The 17,928-nt window shown below is 43.7% G+C and overlaps 1 protein-coding gene across 2 annotated transcripts in view; it reads left to right on the top strand.

Annotated features, from left to right (window-relative positions):
- Positions 1-17,928, top strand: part of slc25a12 (solute carrier family 25 member 12) — a 137,373-nt gene that overhangs the window by 76,604 nt on the left and 42,841 nt on the right. For both annotated transcript variants that reach the window (XM_038789420.1, XM_038789421.1), the window contains 4 exons: positions 2,199-2,283; positions 4,617-4,775; positions 8,179-8,231; positions 15,740-15,820. In XM_038789420.1, coding sequence (XP_038645348.1) covers positions 2,199-2,283; positions 4,617-4,775; positions 8,179-8,231; positions 15,740-15,820 — 378 coding nt within the window. The remainder of the gene's footprint in view (positions 1-2,198; positions 2,284-4,616; positions 4,776-8,178; positions 8,232-15,739; positions 15,821-17,928) is intronic.

Genomic DNA, 17,928 nt, shown 5'->3' on the forward strand with positions numbered 1-17,928 from the left:
GCTGCCTCACAGCCCCGAGGTCCCAGGTTCGACCCGTTGCTCTGGGTCACTGTCCATGTGGAGTTTGCACATTCTCCCCGTGGGTTCACCCCCACAACCCAAAGATGTGGAGGGTAGGTGGATTGGCCACACTAAATTGTCCCTTAATTGGAAAAAAATAATTGGGTACTCTAAATTTATATTTTAAAAATGGGTGCTCTTTCCAAGAGCCAGTGCAGACTCGATGGGCCAAATGTTTTCCTTCTGTTAAATAATTTGAACATTCTGTATTCTCTCTTTGTGAATCCAAAGAGGCGCCGGAGTGTGGCGACTAGGGGATTTTCACAGTAACATCATTGCATTGTTAATGTAAGTCTACTTGTGACACTAATAAAGATCATTACTATTACCATGCCACCCAAGCTTGCTGTCCGCAGAATTCCGAACCAGTCCTATGGCCCCTTTTGTTCTTCCATTGTACTATAATTTAAAGACAGTCTCAAATCAGAACACTTTTGTGAAACCTTATAATTGTAACAAACACCATTGGCTGGAATTCTCCATTCGCAGGAGTTTCACGGCGGTGAAATCGGCGCGAGCTCCTCACCGATTCTGATACTGGTGAGGGGTTAGCACCGGTGCCATATGAAACACCCGCGGATTGCATGGAAAACGGCTGGAGAATCCCCGGGCCAAGCATGCGCAGGGCTGACTGCCTGCACCGGTTGTGTCGGAAAACATGGCGCCGGCCATGCTGGAACCCTAACCCGCCAACCCCCCCCCCCACCCCCCCCCCCCCCCACACCCCCCACCCAACTCCTCCCGGCCAGCGGCACAGATCCCGGACGAGACTGCCAGCTAGCAGGTTGTGTTCCCGACCACTGGGACCACACGTGGCCTGTCCGGCCCATCGGGGGCAGAGCATCGCGGGTGGCTGGCCGATGACGCGCCGATGGGGTTGCAACTGTGCATGGCGCATGTCCCAATGACATCGGTTTGGAGGGGGTGGTGCATCGCAGACTGCCGTCAAACTGGTGCCTGCCCCGATTCTGGTGTCGGAAGCCATTCTGCGCCCAATCGCCGATCCCGATTTTGGCGTCAGGCTACGGAGAATGCAACGCCATTGTTTTTCTTGCTCTGTCAAGTGTTCTAAGACATCTTTCTTTTACGTGAAATACTATATAAACATAAAAGCAAAATATTTTACTTATCTTCTCCACTTCCATCATTGCAGGGCATAGTTTAGAGAGGTGGGTGGGGCAGGTGACTTCAGGTCGAAGCAATTGGTGTAGGTTCCCAGCAGTATGAAGCAAGGGAGCACCATAAGTTTGCACTGCCTTCGTGTCGCCATATATTTAATTTCTATGACCAAACTGATGGCTTCATAAGCTCTTCAGATTTGTGTTGAATGAATATTTGAAGAACAACAGGTTTTAGTTAGCATAAATAGTTAATGTTAAATTAATGTATTTGACAAATTGCCTGAATGGGCAACAAGCCATATCGGGATTAAAACAGAAAATGCTGGAAAAACTCAGCAGGTCTTGCAGCATCTGTGGAGAAAGAAACAGAGTTGACATTTTGAGTCCTTATGACTTGTTCAGAAGAAGTTATACAAACTCAAACCGTGAACTCTGTTTCTCTCCATAAATAGTTGCAGATCTGCCGAGCTTTTCCAGAATTAATTTCAGATTTCTAGAATCCGCAGTATTTTGCTTTGATTATAGCTATATCAGGATGAACTGCAATGGACTGTATTTATAATCCATAATGACTAAAATCACTGAAAGCATAGTGTTTGTTGTTAAAACAGCTGTAGATCCTAAAACTACATGTTGGTCTGTGCATTTTATTTATTGAAAGAAACTTGAATATGACTTTTTTGTGTTAATTCTGCAAATGGCAGAACAATTAGAATTGAAAGTTTTTAAAATTGTGCTCAATAAAATACCAACATTAAAACAGTCTTAAAGTGTATGAAGGAAACTGTTTAAAATAAGTGGTGCTGTTTTGAGCAAGTTAATTTTTAACCAAAAAATAGTCATTACTTGAATTTAAGCTAATTCCAATTTTTCATGTTTGCTGGGTAATGATTTGTAGTAGCTAATGTAACCACCTCCAAACTGTGTTTGAACTGATACTTAGTAAATTTTACAAAAGCTACTTTGAATCATATTCCTTTCCCACATTCATCCTTTTTGTTTCTGTTCCCCCACTAGCAATCCTACAATGATACGAGCAGGCCTGTATGGCTCCAGGTTGTTGAGTCTGCTTACAGGTTCACTTTGGGCTCAATTGCTGGAGGTGAGTGACATGTCTCAGTGCTATTCTCAAAGCCAGGCTAGTGTAACAAGATCCCATTAGACCAGTACAGATCAGCTAAGGTGCAGGCTATTATAATAAAGGGCCAAAGTTGGAAGGCTCTGTAAAGTTCCCTTTATATTTACTTGTGATCAGAGGACCTGACATAATACTACAGTGCCACGTCTGGCTCCAGACTGTCTTCAGTGCAAAAGCTCAATACCTATAATTACATGGGTCTTCTGGACCAAATAGTGAAACATGTGAAATATATTTGATGGGAAAGAGAGAACAAATGTTTCAAGAATAAGCAGGGGTTAAACTAAAATGTCATATGTACTGTTTTCAAACATCCCTGCATTAAGGCATGGAAGGGAGATCTTCTAAAGCAGTGGTTCTCAACCTTTTTTACATCATGGCACACTTTTGTACTATAAAATATTTTGAGGCACACCTATTTTCTCCAACTGAACAACCTTCTCGCAAAAACCTTTTGTGTCTCAAACCTTCTTAAAGACATGCCTAGCCACCATTTAATTAGCCACAATTTTCAATAGTTTAAGAAATTCATAATGAAAGCCTTAGCTTTCTTAACTTCCATATTAAAAACAATATTGAAGCCTGTTTCTCCTTTTCTTAACTTTATTGCTTTCCGATTCTGACTTCAGTCTTCCCTTACCGGGAACATTGGGTGCAATTCTCTCAGAAAATGACTTGAGTGTAATTTTGGGTGGGTGATTCCCACTGGTTGTTTGAGCAGGAACCAGGCTGGTATTCATTTTTGGTGCTTGGGAGTTTCACACTGGAAAATCCCACACGTAGAATTGTTTTCTGCAGTGGGGAACTAAAGACACAGGCAAGACCGGCTCCTCAGAGATTGGGGCGGCATTTTTAAAGGGTGCCCAGATCTCTAAAGTGAGGTTGAGGGTTAACCACACTCCCAATTCACCGATAATGCAACCTCCCCGCTAACATAGGCAACACCCCCAATCCCGAAGGGGCAAACCCCCGCCCTGACATCAATAAATGTTCATGTGACAGCCCCGCCCACACACCACCCAGACATGAGGGTGACATGGCCCCACACCCATGCATCCTCGTAGGCATGGGGGCAGCGTCCCCCCCCCCCCCCCCAAAGTGAGACTACACCACTATGGGGTAGCTGATGCCCCCCACCTTTCAGCCACCTCCCCACCCTTCATGTCCCCTTTCATGGGCATGGTACCCTCAGGCCCAGCCTCTGAGCAGTGCCAACCTGGCAGTGCCAGGTTAGTGCCCTGGGCGTACCAGGGGCACTGCCCTATCCTATCCCCGACCACCTGGCGGCTCCAATGACCTATGACCCTTTAGGCGTGGCCATCACATTTGAAGACCAGTGCTAATTCAATCGGTATGGCTGGTGATACCGGGAGCCAGGGGACTACAGCCTCATGGGCTATGCATGTTTAAATGAACGTGGTTCGGCGCCCGTCGTGAAACCCGTTTTTGACATCGCGCACTATGCACTCGGCGTAATGGGATTGGAGTCGGGCGCAACACAGTGGAAAAATCACTTCTGTTGTTTTATTTTTACTTCTCCCTGTCTTCTCTTTTTTCAGCCCCTCCCTTGCTTCTCCAAGTCTTTTGTGGCCTTTTTGTGTTTTTGCGCATGCACACGGGACCTTTGTCTTCAACTCCATGGTTGGTACTCCAATTTCCAAAGAACTTGAGATCTCCTGCGCATGCAACAGCCAAAGAGGGCTGCACATGCGCGTTTTGGAATGTTTTATGTTGGTAATCTGAACTGTGCGTGCACCAGCTGAAAAGGCCATGCATGCGCAGTTCTGATTTTTTACATCAGTTAGGCGTGATCAATGTTAAAAATTCCGAATGTGTAGCCAATTCCCAGCTGGTGCATGCACAGTAGGGATTACCAACATAGAACCACCCGATCCACACAAGTACGGCCAATTCCCTGCTGGTGTGTTCATGATAGAGATTACCAACATCAAACAATCTGAACCACGCATGTCCGGCCAGTTCTTAGCCGGTGCATGCATAGTAGGGGTAATCAACATTGAACAATCCAAACCCACGTATGTGCAGCACGTTCATCGGAATTTGGAGAAGCTGACAACAGAACCGAAAACAAAGATTAGATTTAGTTCACTACATAAGCATTGGACAGTTAAAACAGATCGTAATTTATTTCTAGGGTGCTGAAAATGGTCATGGGAAAGTGCTTCGTACGGCATTAGCATGGGCTTTGTTACTGGTGGAGATTGTATTTAACCAACATGATTATTCCGTAACAATGCTACTTGTTAACTTAATTTGGCCATTGTCTTTTTATGCAGCGGTCGGAGCTACTGCAGTTTATCCTATTGATTTGGTGAAAACAAGGATGCAGAACCAGCGGTCTACAGGGTCTTTCATTGGAGAATTGATGTACAAAAATAGTTTTGATTGTTTCCAAAAGGTTATACGGTATGAAGGCATTTTCGGCCTTTATAGAGGTAGGTTTTTAATAGAACTTTGCCATCATTAGATTTATTTAAGGGGGTGTGTTGGTTGTGTTTTTTTATCTTTGCCTTCCCCGCCCAAAGTAAAATTTAAAAGATGTCATGTTCACGACTTCCTGCATCACTGGGATTTTCAGATCTGGTAAGCCACATTTCTTTCTGCTGGGCAAAATAAACTTATGAAACCCAGATGTAAGTGGTACATTTCATTCTGAATATGAAAACATTCTACCTGCTGCTGATGAGAAAGTTTAGCAAAAGATAAATGCCACCATTTTTCAGCAGTAATAATAAAATTGCTGAAAAATATGGGCCGGGGTTCTCCAATCCCGCGGCCAAGTTCTGCCGCCGGCGTGAAAAGCGGCGCCAACCATTCCGGCGTCAAAGGTCCCCGATCATGAGGCATGCTCCCCTTCCCAGGGGGCTAGGTCGGTGGCGGAGTGGTCCCCACAGCTCCAGCTGGCGCAGAACGGCCGGCGCGTGTTCGCACATGCGCACTACGGCCGGCGTGATTCCGTGCATGCGCGTGGGTTCCCGTCTCCGGGCCGACCCCCGGGCAATTTGGCGGAGTCCTACAGTGGCTCGGCACGGAGGAACATAAGAAAAATGAAAACCAGGTCCCTAATTCAGATAAGGGAAGGAGAGGCTGCCATCTGCTGATCAATTATATCAGAAAATGTCAGTTTTCTGTTCCCTACGTATGCTCCACTTAATGAGACCCTTTTGACTGGCAGCACCAGGCATGCATGACTGCTTTGGCTGAGTACCAGCAAAAGTCACTCAACAGTCTTTTCAGAAGCAGATCAGGTTCACTGGCAGACATTAAAATATCTGAAAAGAATTCGAACCACCATTCTAACCTTTGAAAAAGAAACAGACTTGATGCATAGAGAAGAAAAGCAGCAATTCATAAAAGTCTGACGAGAAAGTTGAACTTTCTGGATTTAATACAATTATTTCTGTGTATGTGTCCAGGTTAAGGTCCGTTATAGAGTAGCTCCCTGTTTTAGGTAAGGAAGTTAATTTAGTCTTTTTGCATCTTGCTTAAATCTCCCATGTCTCCTTTTTAGCCTCTTAATATACACATCTGGTGTGCACCTTGATACATTTTTCAACATTAGGGGTATTGTAAAATTGCAAGTTATTTTTGAACAGTGAAATATTTTTGGAATATTAAACCAGCTACCACATGGATGAGGGGGCCAGGTACTGTACCACATAATCGCCAAACCATTTGTCAATATTTATTTGTGTTTTTGAGTTACTAAGCTAGTTTTACTGGAAAGTAAGTCTTCATGAAGTAAATTTTACCCAAATTATAACCAAATTTTATAGAAGAAAATTATATATTGATGTGGTTTCATTTGGATGTAGTTAAATAAAGTAATATAACTAGCCATACTATGCTTTTGAACCTGTTACATGCCAAGGGACTAATGGTTCATGCTTAGGTTGGTGCTTCATGAAGGTTGGTACCCATCCTTTCGAAGGATTGACGGTCTCCTGGAGATGGAGGCTGGAGCTACAGTTACATGTCCCTCATTGTTTTTTTGTAACCATCGTTGTCAGGTGATAGCGATGTTGTCTCCCTATCCTGGAACAAAGAACAATGTCTTGGGAGGTTGTTCAGGGAGAGGGTTCGGTTGTAAAGTTGCAATTAAGAGGCAACCAGTATGAATACCACAACTCCAGAAACTGCATGTACATGAATCATCTGCTGTCTGAACAGGAGGGCTGCATTGGGCTTGAGCTAAATAGTCTTTAATGCGGATAGCCTGTCAAATTGTGTTCACAATTGTCTGTAGTTGATTGCTCATGAACACTAAGACACATAGGAGTTGATTTTTATTTATATCAGCAGATAGAAAAATTAATCATTGTCCACCAAATAAGGTGTGATCAAATTTGGTTATTGGCCCTCAATTTTAAATAAAACGGATGCACTATCAGTACTAAATAAATATTGACAGGCGGCTCGCCGATCAGAGGTGTGGTATGGAACATTTGGAGAATCCTCCACAGAACCAAGTTGGTGGAGCATTCATAGGCCAACAAAAATAGTCTTAAGAAAATGTCTTTAAAGTGGCCTTCCAGTATTGCCTTTATGGACTGTTAGTTTAGTTGGAGGGAGTTCTGTCTGTATCCTAATTGAAATCCTTCCCAGATATGCCACCAAAGCAGATTGACCGCCTATTTATCATTTTCAGTTTGTGGTCCTTGCTGTGTGCAGATTGGCTAACATATTTGCCTATCTTTCAAAGGTGTAATTTGTTAGTTGTGAAATACTTTAGGAAACCCTGCAAGGTACAATTGAAAAGCTAGCGCTTTTGTTTATATTTGCGCAATTGCACTCCTTCTTTGTTATAAGTTAATGAAATAATTTTCTCTGATCGTGTTGGGGCTGGATAGAACCATAGAATCCCTACAGTGCAGAAGGAGGCCATTTGGACCATCTGAAAGAGGGTCCCACCGTAATCCCACCTAACCACATCTTTAGACACGAGGGACAATTTAGCATGGCCAATTCATCTAAGCTGCACATCTTTGGACTGTGGGAGTAAACCGGAGCTCCCAGAGGAAACCCACTCAGAAATGGGGAGAAAGTGCAAACCCCACAGTCATCTGAGACTGGAAATTGGACCAATGTCCCTGACGCTTTTGGGGCAGCATCGCAAACCATTATGCTGCCCCTTTCATGGTAACTTCAGCTATTTGGCTTGACAATTTTAACTCTGGAAATTATCATCGGAAAAGGCCTGTGGTAATACATATCTCAAATGGGTACTCTTCGTGTCTCAACATTGTGTGTCAGTAGACTATTCAACTGCAACAGGGCACCACAGACATTTTAATTATGTCCTCAGCCTTTTGTACACTGGAGGACATTTACTGCTTAGTAGTAAAAAACAGGAACATAAAGAGAGAGTGGTCTTGGTCACCTCAAGAACTTTCATGTCAGTGAACCTCCCCATACCCTTTTGTATACATGCATGCAAAAACTTAAGGAAATTTAATTGCAGATTGTCCAGTTAGAAAAATGTCAGGCTGAATCGGATGTCTGACTAGCAAGGATAAATGAGTGAGATTTTATTGTCACGCAACCTCAGTACAGTTAGTTTAATTAATTCAAATGCCTATTGGATCAGATTTTTAATAAAACAGAAGCTATATAATGGTAACAGTAGTGTTTGTAATGATGCAGCTGTACTATTTTCCTAGATTAAGTCCTTTATGAATACTGATATGAGTTGATTGAATTTTATTAACACCGATAAAATGTCTTCACAAATCTGATGATTTTGTTGTAACAATTTAATGTAGATAATATTCCAGTGACAAATTTATATCTATGTTTTATTATTACTAATGGTTTGATAATACCCTTCTGAACACTTAGGTCTTTTACCGCAGTTGTTGGGTGTTGCTCCGGAAAAGGCCATTAAACTTACTGTAAGTCTTCATTCTATTTTTAATTCTTTGTTTTCATTTTATTTTGTTACTGTTCTAATAGTTACTGAATCTAAATGAAATAACCATGAAATCTTCAATTTTATTTTTAGGTTCTCAATGGCATAACTGTTGTTAAATGGAATTATTATGTGTTGTACGAGATGTGTATCCTGGCCTTTGGTTAGAAACAATTCAGTGTTAGACAAAGAGTCATCGGACTCGAAACGTTAGCTCTTTTCTCTCCCTACAGATGCTGCCAGACTTGCTGAGATTTTTCAGCATTGTCCCTTTCGTTTCAGATTCCAGCATCCGCAGTAATTTGCATTTATCCAGTGTTAATAGTATTTGCATTTGACACCTAAAAAGCCAAAATGCCATTAATTACCGTTTACTTTGCGCAATAGGTCTGACATTGTTTTTTTTAGGTCAGTTCTGAAAATGACTACTAAAGATATTGGTGAATAAAATAGCTAATTGTGGTGTCCAAGGCAGTACACTCCAACTTAAGCATCTTCCTTACCTCCTTGTGTTGGATACATCTATTTTTTTAATATTGATCCTGCATGGAGATGATGATTTGTGACTTGAATTTTTTGTAGCATTTCTTAACTTGTAGGGTAAGTTTGTCCTTGTTCTATAAATAAATATAGGTTCCATATTTTTTAAATGCTCATTCTTTATCCTGGTTATCACATTTCTCTCAACTGCAGAAAATACATCCCTGCATGCAGGTAGCACAATATTGCAATGCTTGAGAATGAGGGGTGTAACAAAATAAGAGGCTCCCTTCTTCAAGAACTTATTAGAGATTAATTCATTTGATTGGTTTCTGATGGGCTCTCTCTCGTGCTCAATTTGCATGACTTTTGTCCTGTTCCCTAGATCTTCCTCACTTTGATTGCATTTTTTCCCTTCCTTCCTCCCCTCCCCCATCCCTTCGGATTCTTGACTTCCTGTCCTACTTGCAGCGTAACTGTAGATACAACAATAGCACAGCTGTTGATTATAATGTAGTGCTTACTAGGCCATTATTTTGAGGAGCACAATCCACTGAATTCAAACTATTTTTCAATGTTTTGACTGCTCATTAGCTCAAACACAAATTTATTTGCTGAAGCCAAAACAATACTCTGCACCTTCACGATTGCCAGCTTTTGAGTAACTTTAGAACTAACTCCTAAGAGGTTGGTATACTTTACTGAACCAATAATTTGCTTACAAAGCTACATATAATTTTTTCACATTCTCAATGTTTAATCTTTGATCCTCTGTTCACCATTTCTGCAGCTACAAATCTGCTCAGCAAATACTTAGCTGCATCTTTGATAACCTTGTTCAAATTAACACTGTCCTCCCGCCCTTTGTTATCTTCATTCCCTTAAGTCCAAAGATTGCATGCTTGAAAGCATATGACACACTATCCATTCACCACAAGATCTAGGTAGGCCACATAAAACACTATTAGGTCCTGCTCTTGTTTGCAAAAACTGCTTACAATTCCAGGATGACCCTGGAATGCAAATGTATTCGCAGCTTCTCTTCTGTGTTGCAAATCTTTGTTTAAAGCCCCTTTCTCTCCTGCATCCTGTCACCAAGAATAATTGAGAGGAACTCATGGATTTCATTGTCGGTAAGATTGAGACCACCAACCTGTCTGTGCGGAGTCTGCACATCCTCCCCGTGTGTGCGTGGGTTTCCTCCAGGTGCTCCGGTTTCCTCCCACAGTCCAAAGATGTGCAGGTTAGGTGGATTGGCCATGCTAAATTGCCCTTAGTATTGGGTGCGGTTACTGGGTTATGGGGATAGGGTGAAGGTGTTAACCTTGGGTAGGGTGCTCTTTACAAGAGCCGGGGCAGACTCGATGGGCCGAATGGCCTCCTTCTGCACTGTAAATTCTATGAACCTTCCATTGGGCCAAACTTCCTCAAAGGTCCCTCCTGCCCTAACCTTGAACTGGTGCTTTTCTGTTTTTTTTCCTACATCCTCTCATGCCCTTCTTGTCCATGACACTCATTCACTCTCTCAACTTCATATCACCTAAACGACTTACCATCCAGTTTCCCTTCCTGGCTTGCATGTTAGTTGATATCGTTAATGGTTCTTTTCAAGTATTGACCTCTCCTTCAAACCTACCATCATCATCCCTCTCATCAAATAAAACCCTGACCCATTGCGAATTCCGCCCCATCTCCAACCTCCTTTCCTCTCCTAAGTCCTAACATGTTAGAATAGAATGTAGAATCCTTGTAGAAATTCAAAGTATTTGTGCAAACGCCAGCAGTGGGGGCCCTATACAATAATCAAATCCAGGATATAAACTTTTATCCAAATCCAAACCTCCCAAGAATCTCACTCCACTCAATCAAACACCTTTTTCAGTGTCAGGGAAACGATCACCTCCAGTTCGGGCACCGAAGATGGCGAGAGGACAACAGTTAACACATGACATATATTGGCTGACAATTGCCAACTCTTGAAAGCCTGTCTGGTCTTCCGAGATCACCACTGGGGGAGAGGGCTCAAACCACACTGCCAGCATTTTAGCAAGTAACCTAACGTCCACATTTAAAAGTGAAATAGGTTGGTACGACCCACACTCTGTTGGGTCCTTGTCTTTCTTAAGGATCAAGGAAAGAGAGGCCTGCACAAGTGTAAAGGGCAACAAACCCCAGGATAAGGAGTTGTTAAACATATCTAGAATTAGAGGTACAAATTGCTCCACAAACTTCTTATAAAACTCAATGTGGAAACTATCCGGGTCAGGAGCTATACCCGTCTGCATTAACCCAATGCATTTCTTCATTTTCTCTGGCCCACGGGGAATCCAACTCTTCGTGCGCGTGCCCCCCCCCCCCCCCCCCCCCCCCCCCTCCCACACACACACACACACACGCACACAGCTGGGATGGCTAATCCATCCACAAAATCAGTAATGGGTGAACTCTTAGCCAGGGGCTCCAAAATACAGAGAGCCTGATAAAACATTTCAAAAGCCTGCAGTGACCTGAGGCGGGGCAAAAACCAGGCTGCCACTCGAGTCACGTACCTGTGCAATCATCATGGGAACCCACCTTCTGTCTCAGCTGGTGAGGGAAGAGGTGACAGGCCTTCTCCCCATATTTATAAAATGCACCCCTTGACCGTCGCAGCTGGTCCACCACCTTACCCATTGATAATTCAAATTGGGCCTGCAGCCAATAACTCTGGGATTGAGCAAGTGAGTACTGATGGTCCACCTCAAGGATGGAGTCCATCAGCCTCTGCTGCTCCACCCTCGCTGCCTTTATCAAATGCACTTTGTAGGAAATTATCTCCCCCCATACCATCTTGGGCATGATAGCGTCATTTAACATGTATCTAGACAGATACATGAATGGGCAGGGAGCAGAGGGATACAGATCCTTAGAAAATAGGCGACAGTTTTAGATAGAGGATCTGGATCGCACGGACCTGGATGGCCGAAGGGCCTGTTCCTGTGCTGTAATTTTTCCTTGTTCTTGAGCGTAGAAGATGAGATAGACTCAGTTTTATTAAATTTAATATATCCCCAATGGGCGTGACATGCATTCTCAAAATCTCTTGTCCGCTAATAATGCTGCATTTAATCTCCATGGTGGATGCTGGGAGGGTCCTGGTTCTAGTGCCTAATCAACAAAATGTGGAGCATGGTCTGAAATAACAGTCATCTAACCCACCGTCTCCACGATAGGAAGGAGAGCCTTATCCACCACAAAAAAGTAGATACGCAAGTATACCTGGTGTACATGGGAGAAGAAAGAAAAGTCTTTATCACCTGGGTGCAAGAAGCACCACAGATTTGCCTCCCTCATCTATTCCATGAAAACGACTGGCCACCTTGATGATTTGGGTCTGGGGGGTCCATTATACAGTTTAAGTCACCACCCAAAATAAACTGATGTAAATCCAAATCGGGAATAGAAGACAGCAGCTTATTAATAAAATCCAAATCGGCCCAGATTGGAGCATAGATATTAACCAGAACCACCGAGGTGCCTGCCAAAGATCCACACACGATACAATGTCTACCATTGGGGTCAGCCAAGATCTTAGCAGCAGAAAATTGAACCCTTTCATTGATTAATATTGTGCACCCCAGGCCCTACCATCAAAGCCTGAATGGAAAACTTGTCCCACCCACCCCTTCACAACCTTGTCTGGTCCCTGACTCGCAGGTGAGTCTCTTGCAGAAACACCACGCCGGCATTTAAACTCTTACGGTGAGCAAATATCATCGTCCTTTTCACTGGGTCATTCAAGTCCCTGACATTCCAAGTCACCAAACAAGTTTGTGGCATTCCACCCCCTTCCCCGATCTCCGCGGAGTCAGCCATTTCCACCAAGGGAGATTATTTATTTATTTTTTAAAGACATTTAGAGTACTCAATTATAATTTTTTTTCCAATTAAGAGGCAATTTAGCATGGTCAATCCAACTAACCTGCACATCTTTGGGATGTGGGACTGAAACCCACGCAAACACGGGGAGAATGTGCAAACTCCACACGGACAGTGACCCAGGGACCAAGGGAGATTATTGAATCATTCAATAGAAAGTACGTCAACCAGGCCCACCCAAGATGGCCACCAAACCCACTAAGAGTATTAAACAAAGAAAAATATGAAGTTGCCATCAGCAAACTACGCCTAACCTCCACCCCCTCCCCACCTATAAAGCCAGGCTTTTGGACATTACCCGAGTTTAAATGCTCCATAAATTTATTTGAGCTTCAAACAGCATGGGTTAGCCTTGATGAGCTTTATAGTTGTGAGCCACAACTGAAACCACCCCCCCCACCCCCCAGCTGACGTTAATTTTCCGCAAAGAGGTCGACAAATGGCTGCCAGCTCCGGGTGAACCCTAACATTGACCCTCTCAAGGCAAAGTTGATTTACTCCAAACAGAGAAGCTAGCCATGTTAGTGAACCAGGTCTCCGACTTCGGGGGCTTTGAGTCCCTCCAAGCTAATAATATCTGTCTCCGGGATACCAGGGAAGCAAAGGCCAGAACATCTGCCTCTTTCTCCTGGATTCTCGGATCTTCCGACACCCCGGAAATCGCCACCTCTGGACTCGTTGCCACCCTTATTTTTAACACCGTGGACATGACATCCGCAAACGCCTGCCAGAATCCCCTAAGCTTTGGGCATGTCCAGGACATGTGGACATGGTTTGCTGGTCCTCCCGCACACCTTGCACACCTATCTTCTACCCCAAAGAACCTGCTCATCCGGACTACTGTCATGTGATCCCGGTGAACGACCTTGAATTGTATTAGGCTGAGCCTGGCACATGTTGTGGATGCGTCCACCCAGAGACCATCCTCTAACTCTCCTCCCACTTGCACTTCAGCTCCTCGGTCTGCGTCCCCTCTGACCCCATGAGTTCTTTGTAAATGTCAGAGACCTTCCCTTCTCCCACCCACGTTCTGGAAACTACCCTGTCTTGTATCCCCCTTGGTGGTAGGAGTGGGAAGGTTGAAACCTGCCTGCGTAGGAAGTCCCGCACATGCAGGTACCTAAATTTGTTTCCCGTCGCCAATCCAAATTTCTCCTCCAGCTCCTCAGGCTAGGAAAGCTCCCCTCTATAAACATATCCCCCATCCTCTCAATCCCTGCTCTCTGCCATCTCCGAAACCCTCCAGCCATCCTTCCCGGGGCAAACCGATGATTATTACAGATTGGAGACCAAACCGATGCTCCCTCTGCTCCCACATGTCTCCTCCATTGCCCCCAGACTCTCAGGGCCGTCACCACCACGGGGTTGGTGGAGTACTGTGCCGGTGGGAACAGCAGAGGTGCTGTTATCAACGCCACCAAGCTGGTGCCCTTGCATGAAACCGCCTGCACACGCTCCCATACCGACCCGACTACACCCCCCAGCACCCAGTAATAATTAGTTATGTTCGGCAGCACCAGCCAGCCCCCACCCAGCTCCGCTCAAGCACCCCCTTTTTTACCTGCGAGGTCTTGCCCGCCCATACAAAGCCAGTGATTACCTTATTGACCCGCTTAAAAAAGGACCGCGGAATAAAGATGGGGAGACACTGAAAGACAAACAGGAATCTCGAGAGGACGGTCATTTTCACTGTCTGTACTCTTCCAGCTAGTGACAACGGGAGCACGTCCCACCTTCGAAAATTGTTCTTCATTTGGTCTACTAGTCGGGCCAGGTATACCTTGTGCAATCGTTCCCATTCCTGCGCCACCTGGATGCCTAGGTACCCAAAGCTTTCCCCCACCATTCTGAACGGCAGTTCCCCCAGTCACCTCTCCTGTCCCCTTGCCTGGACCGCAAACATCTCACATATTTATTTTATACCCCAAATTCACCCAGAATCCTCATAATTTCTTCCATTCCCGCTAATGGGTCCGATACACATGCAGGAGCAGGTAGCCTATGTGAAGCGAGACTCTGTGTTCCACAGCCCCCCCCCCCCCCCCCCCCCCCCCCCCCCCCCCCCCCCCCCCGGACTCCTACCAGCCCCTTGAGGCTTTCAGCACAATTGCCAGCGGCTCTATGGCTAACGCAAACAATAATGGGGAGAGGGACATCCCTGTATCCTCCCCTGATGCAGCCTAAAATAGTCCGATGTTGTCCTATTCGTCCGTACGCTCGCGACAGGAGCCTGATACAACAACCTGACTCAGTCAATAAAGCCCTGCTCAAATCCGAACTGTCCCAGTACCTCCCACAGATATTCCCATGCTACTCGATCAAAAGCCTTCTCTGCATCCATTGCGACCACTACCTCCACCTCCCTACCTTACGGGGGCATCATGATCACATGAAAGTGGCAGATGGACGTTCAGCGACTTTTTCCTCGGGTGCATGTAGCTGTTATAAGGGGGCATAACTATAAGGTTCATGGTGGAAGATATAGGAGGGATGTCAGAGGTAGGTTCTTTACTCAGAGTGTGCTTGGGGCGTGGAACACACTACCAGCTACGGTAGTGGAGTCGGTCACTGTAGGAACTTTCAAGCGGTTATTGGATAGGCATATGGAGTGCACGAGAATGTTTGGGAGTAGGTTGATTTGATCTTAGCTTCAGACTAGTTCGGCACAACATCGTGGGCCGAAGGGCCTGTACTGTGCTGTACAGTTCTATGTTCTGTGTTCAAAGCTGCAGTTGAGATTATGGAAATGGACTAACCTAGGAAAATGTAATGCCAAACAGCACAATCTGTCTAAAGCCCAGCAGTTTTTGGTGAAAACAACCACTTATATCTGAAGTGATGTAGGTAAAGCAGCGGCTATCAGACACTGCTACTTGAAGGGAAAGAAGGTCTGTGGACGATTTACCTTTGGCTACCTTCTTGTAACTGGTTTCAGGACAGCCTGCCCAATGAACTAGCAATAATTTACCTGTTCACCTATCCATCTACAACGAGTTTGGAAGCCTGACAAAGGGTGTAGAAGGGAGAGAAATCTCTTCAACCAAGAATACACCATGTCTTACATGAGATATCCTTGTCTAATTTCTCTAACAGGTAAATGATTTTGTCAGAGACAAGTTCACTCAAAGAAATGGCTCGATTCCTCTTGTTGCAGAAATCCTTGCTGGTGGCTGTGTAAGTATTGCATATAATTGTTTTACATCTCTTCATTTTGTATCATGAGGCTTTGCAAATTAATACCTGGCACTGTTCAGTTCAATATTTTTTATAGTGGGTTATAACTTTAAACCTGATGGATGTACTTTAGTGGATGTTCCTGGTTACGGGTATTTTAAAAGGCCTGGAAATCTATCGCTATGTGTTGCGATGAGTACAGAAAACGTTTTGAGTCCATCTTTCTGAGTTTATATTTTGCTAAATAAAACTCAAGAGTTACATGATGCCAATGGCGAGGTTAAAAATTGAAAAAATTAAGAGTAATTGGAGTTCTAACTTGGACAGATTTTACTTTTCAACAAACTAATTTAATTTGAATGATCCTGACATAACCATATTTTTATCTATATGTACCGATGTAACATTTTTCCTTGTTTATTTATTTCTGTGTCTTAGGGTGGCACAGTGGTTAGCACTGCTGCCTCAAAGTGCCAGGATCTGGGTTCAATTCTGACCTTGGGTGACTGTGTGGAGTCTGCACATTCTCCCCGTGTCTGCAAAGTCCTCCGGGGGCTCCATTTTCCTCCCACAATCCAAAGATGGTGGATTTGGCCATGCTAAAATTGCCCCTTAGTGTCCAGAGATGTTAAGGTTAAATGGGGTAACGGGATATGGCAGTGGAGTGGGCCTAGGTAGGGTGCAGTTCAGAGTGTCTGTGTAGACTTGATGGGCCGAATGGCCTCTTTCTGCATTGTAGGAATTCTATGGAAATACTACCTTTAAAAAAAAATGTGCATTTTGAATTGTCAGTTAATTTTCCCGTTCTGCTGCCTATTCTTCATCTCTACCATATCCTGATATTGTTTTATTCTGTTATGGTAAGCAGATAGCTCTCCTATCTCAACCTCTATTAGCTCTCTCTATGAAACAGTTTCATCTTATCCAAATTATTTTGGGCAATTCTATGCGTTGTTACATAATCAGAAACATTTTGGAAAACTGGCAAGGGGGTTGGTGGGAGAATGGATGATGCATATCAATCCCAGGGACTACAAATTTACTTGAAACTGGTTTTTTCATTGAAGTATTTCAGTTCCAGTCTATGCAGGGGATAGTAACTGGAGACCCATCCAAGTAAGATTTAGCATTATTTGGTACATGTGAAATTGTTCTTAAACTATCCACTTCTTAAAAATAAATCAGTTTATTACTTCTGTCAGGCAATCACAAAGATTTTATCTCCAACTTTATATTTCTTCTTTTGTAAAGGAAAATCTGTTAAAATGCACAAGATATTTAACCTTTTATGTCGATTGATGAAAGATTTTCGTTATCGTTTTGTTTACAATTAAGTCTTAAAGAAGGATCATTACTAATCAGTGATTGGGCAGTGGAATGTTTTTCTGCTCTCAGGGAGTTAAATCCAACAGGAAAAGTCATGGATCTCTACTTGTCTGCACTGACCTTGGACTTGGACCTGGACTGGCAAGTGGCAGATTTCTTCTGAGGCCATCCACAAAGCTGAAACCTGGAGCATTAACCGTTGTTGTCCTAACTTGAGAGTTAATGACTGACACTTGCTGTGGACTTTAGCATAACCGTATCTAATATGGCCTGAAGAAGTCCTCAGAATTCCACTGATACTTTCTCTTCTATTTCCGTATGCTTCTATTTAGATATCCCATTTGTATGCCTTGATTAGTGCTTGAGGAAGAATTTAACATTGCTTACTTTAGGTTATAGTCTTCATAGTTCTTTGAAGGTTCAATTTCCACTGCAAAGCTTCCTCAAAACCTGTGTTTTTGTTATATGGTTTCAAATACCATGGAGCTACTTTACTGTTTTCTTGTATTACAGTTCAGTGCTTTTGCTGTTACGTTTAGGCTCAATGCTGTCTGCTCCAGGCAAATAATTAAGAATGGAGGGCAGAATCCGATCTTGTATGGAGCAGAATGAGAAAAGATCATGCTGACTGCATAGCATTTAGATTTCATAAATGGATAGTGTATTTTTGCATTCGTTTTTCCCTCTATATGGAGGAAAAATATAAAAACGTCATACCATTCATGATCTGGATAATCAAAAAAGAACTTGAAGCAAAAGCTGTTATTTCATTGTGAATCCAG

Source organism: Scyliorhinus canicula, chromosome 2 (assembly GCF_902713615.1).
Source record: "Scyliorhinus canicula chromosome 2, sScyCan1.1, whole genome shotgun sequence".
In the NCBI taxonomy this organism is placed as follows: domain Eukaryota; kingdom Metazoa; phylum Chordata; class Chondrichthyes; order Carcharhiniformes; family Scyliorhinidae; genus Scyliorhinus; species Scyliorhinus canicula.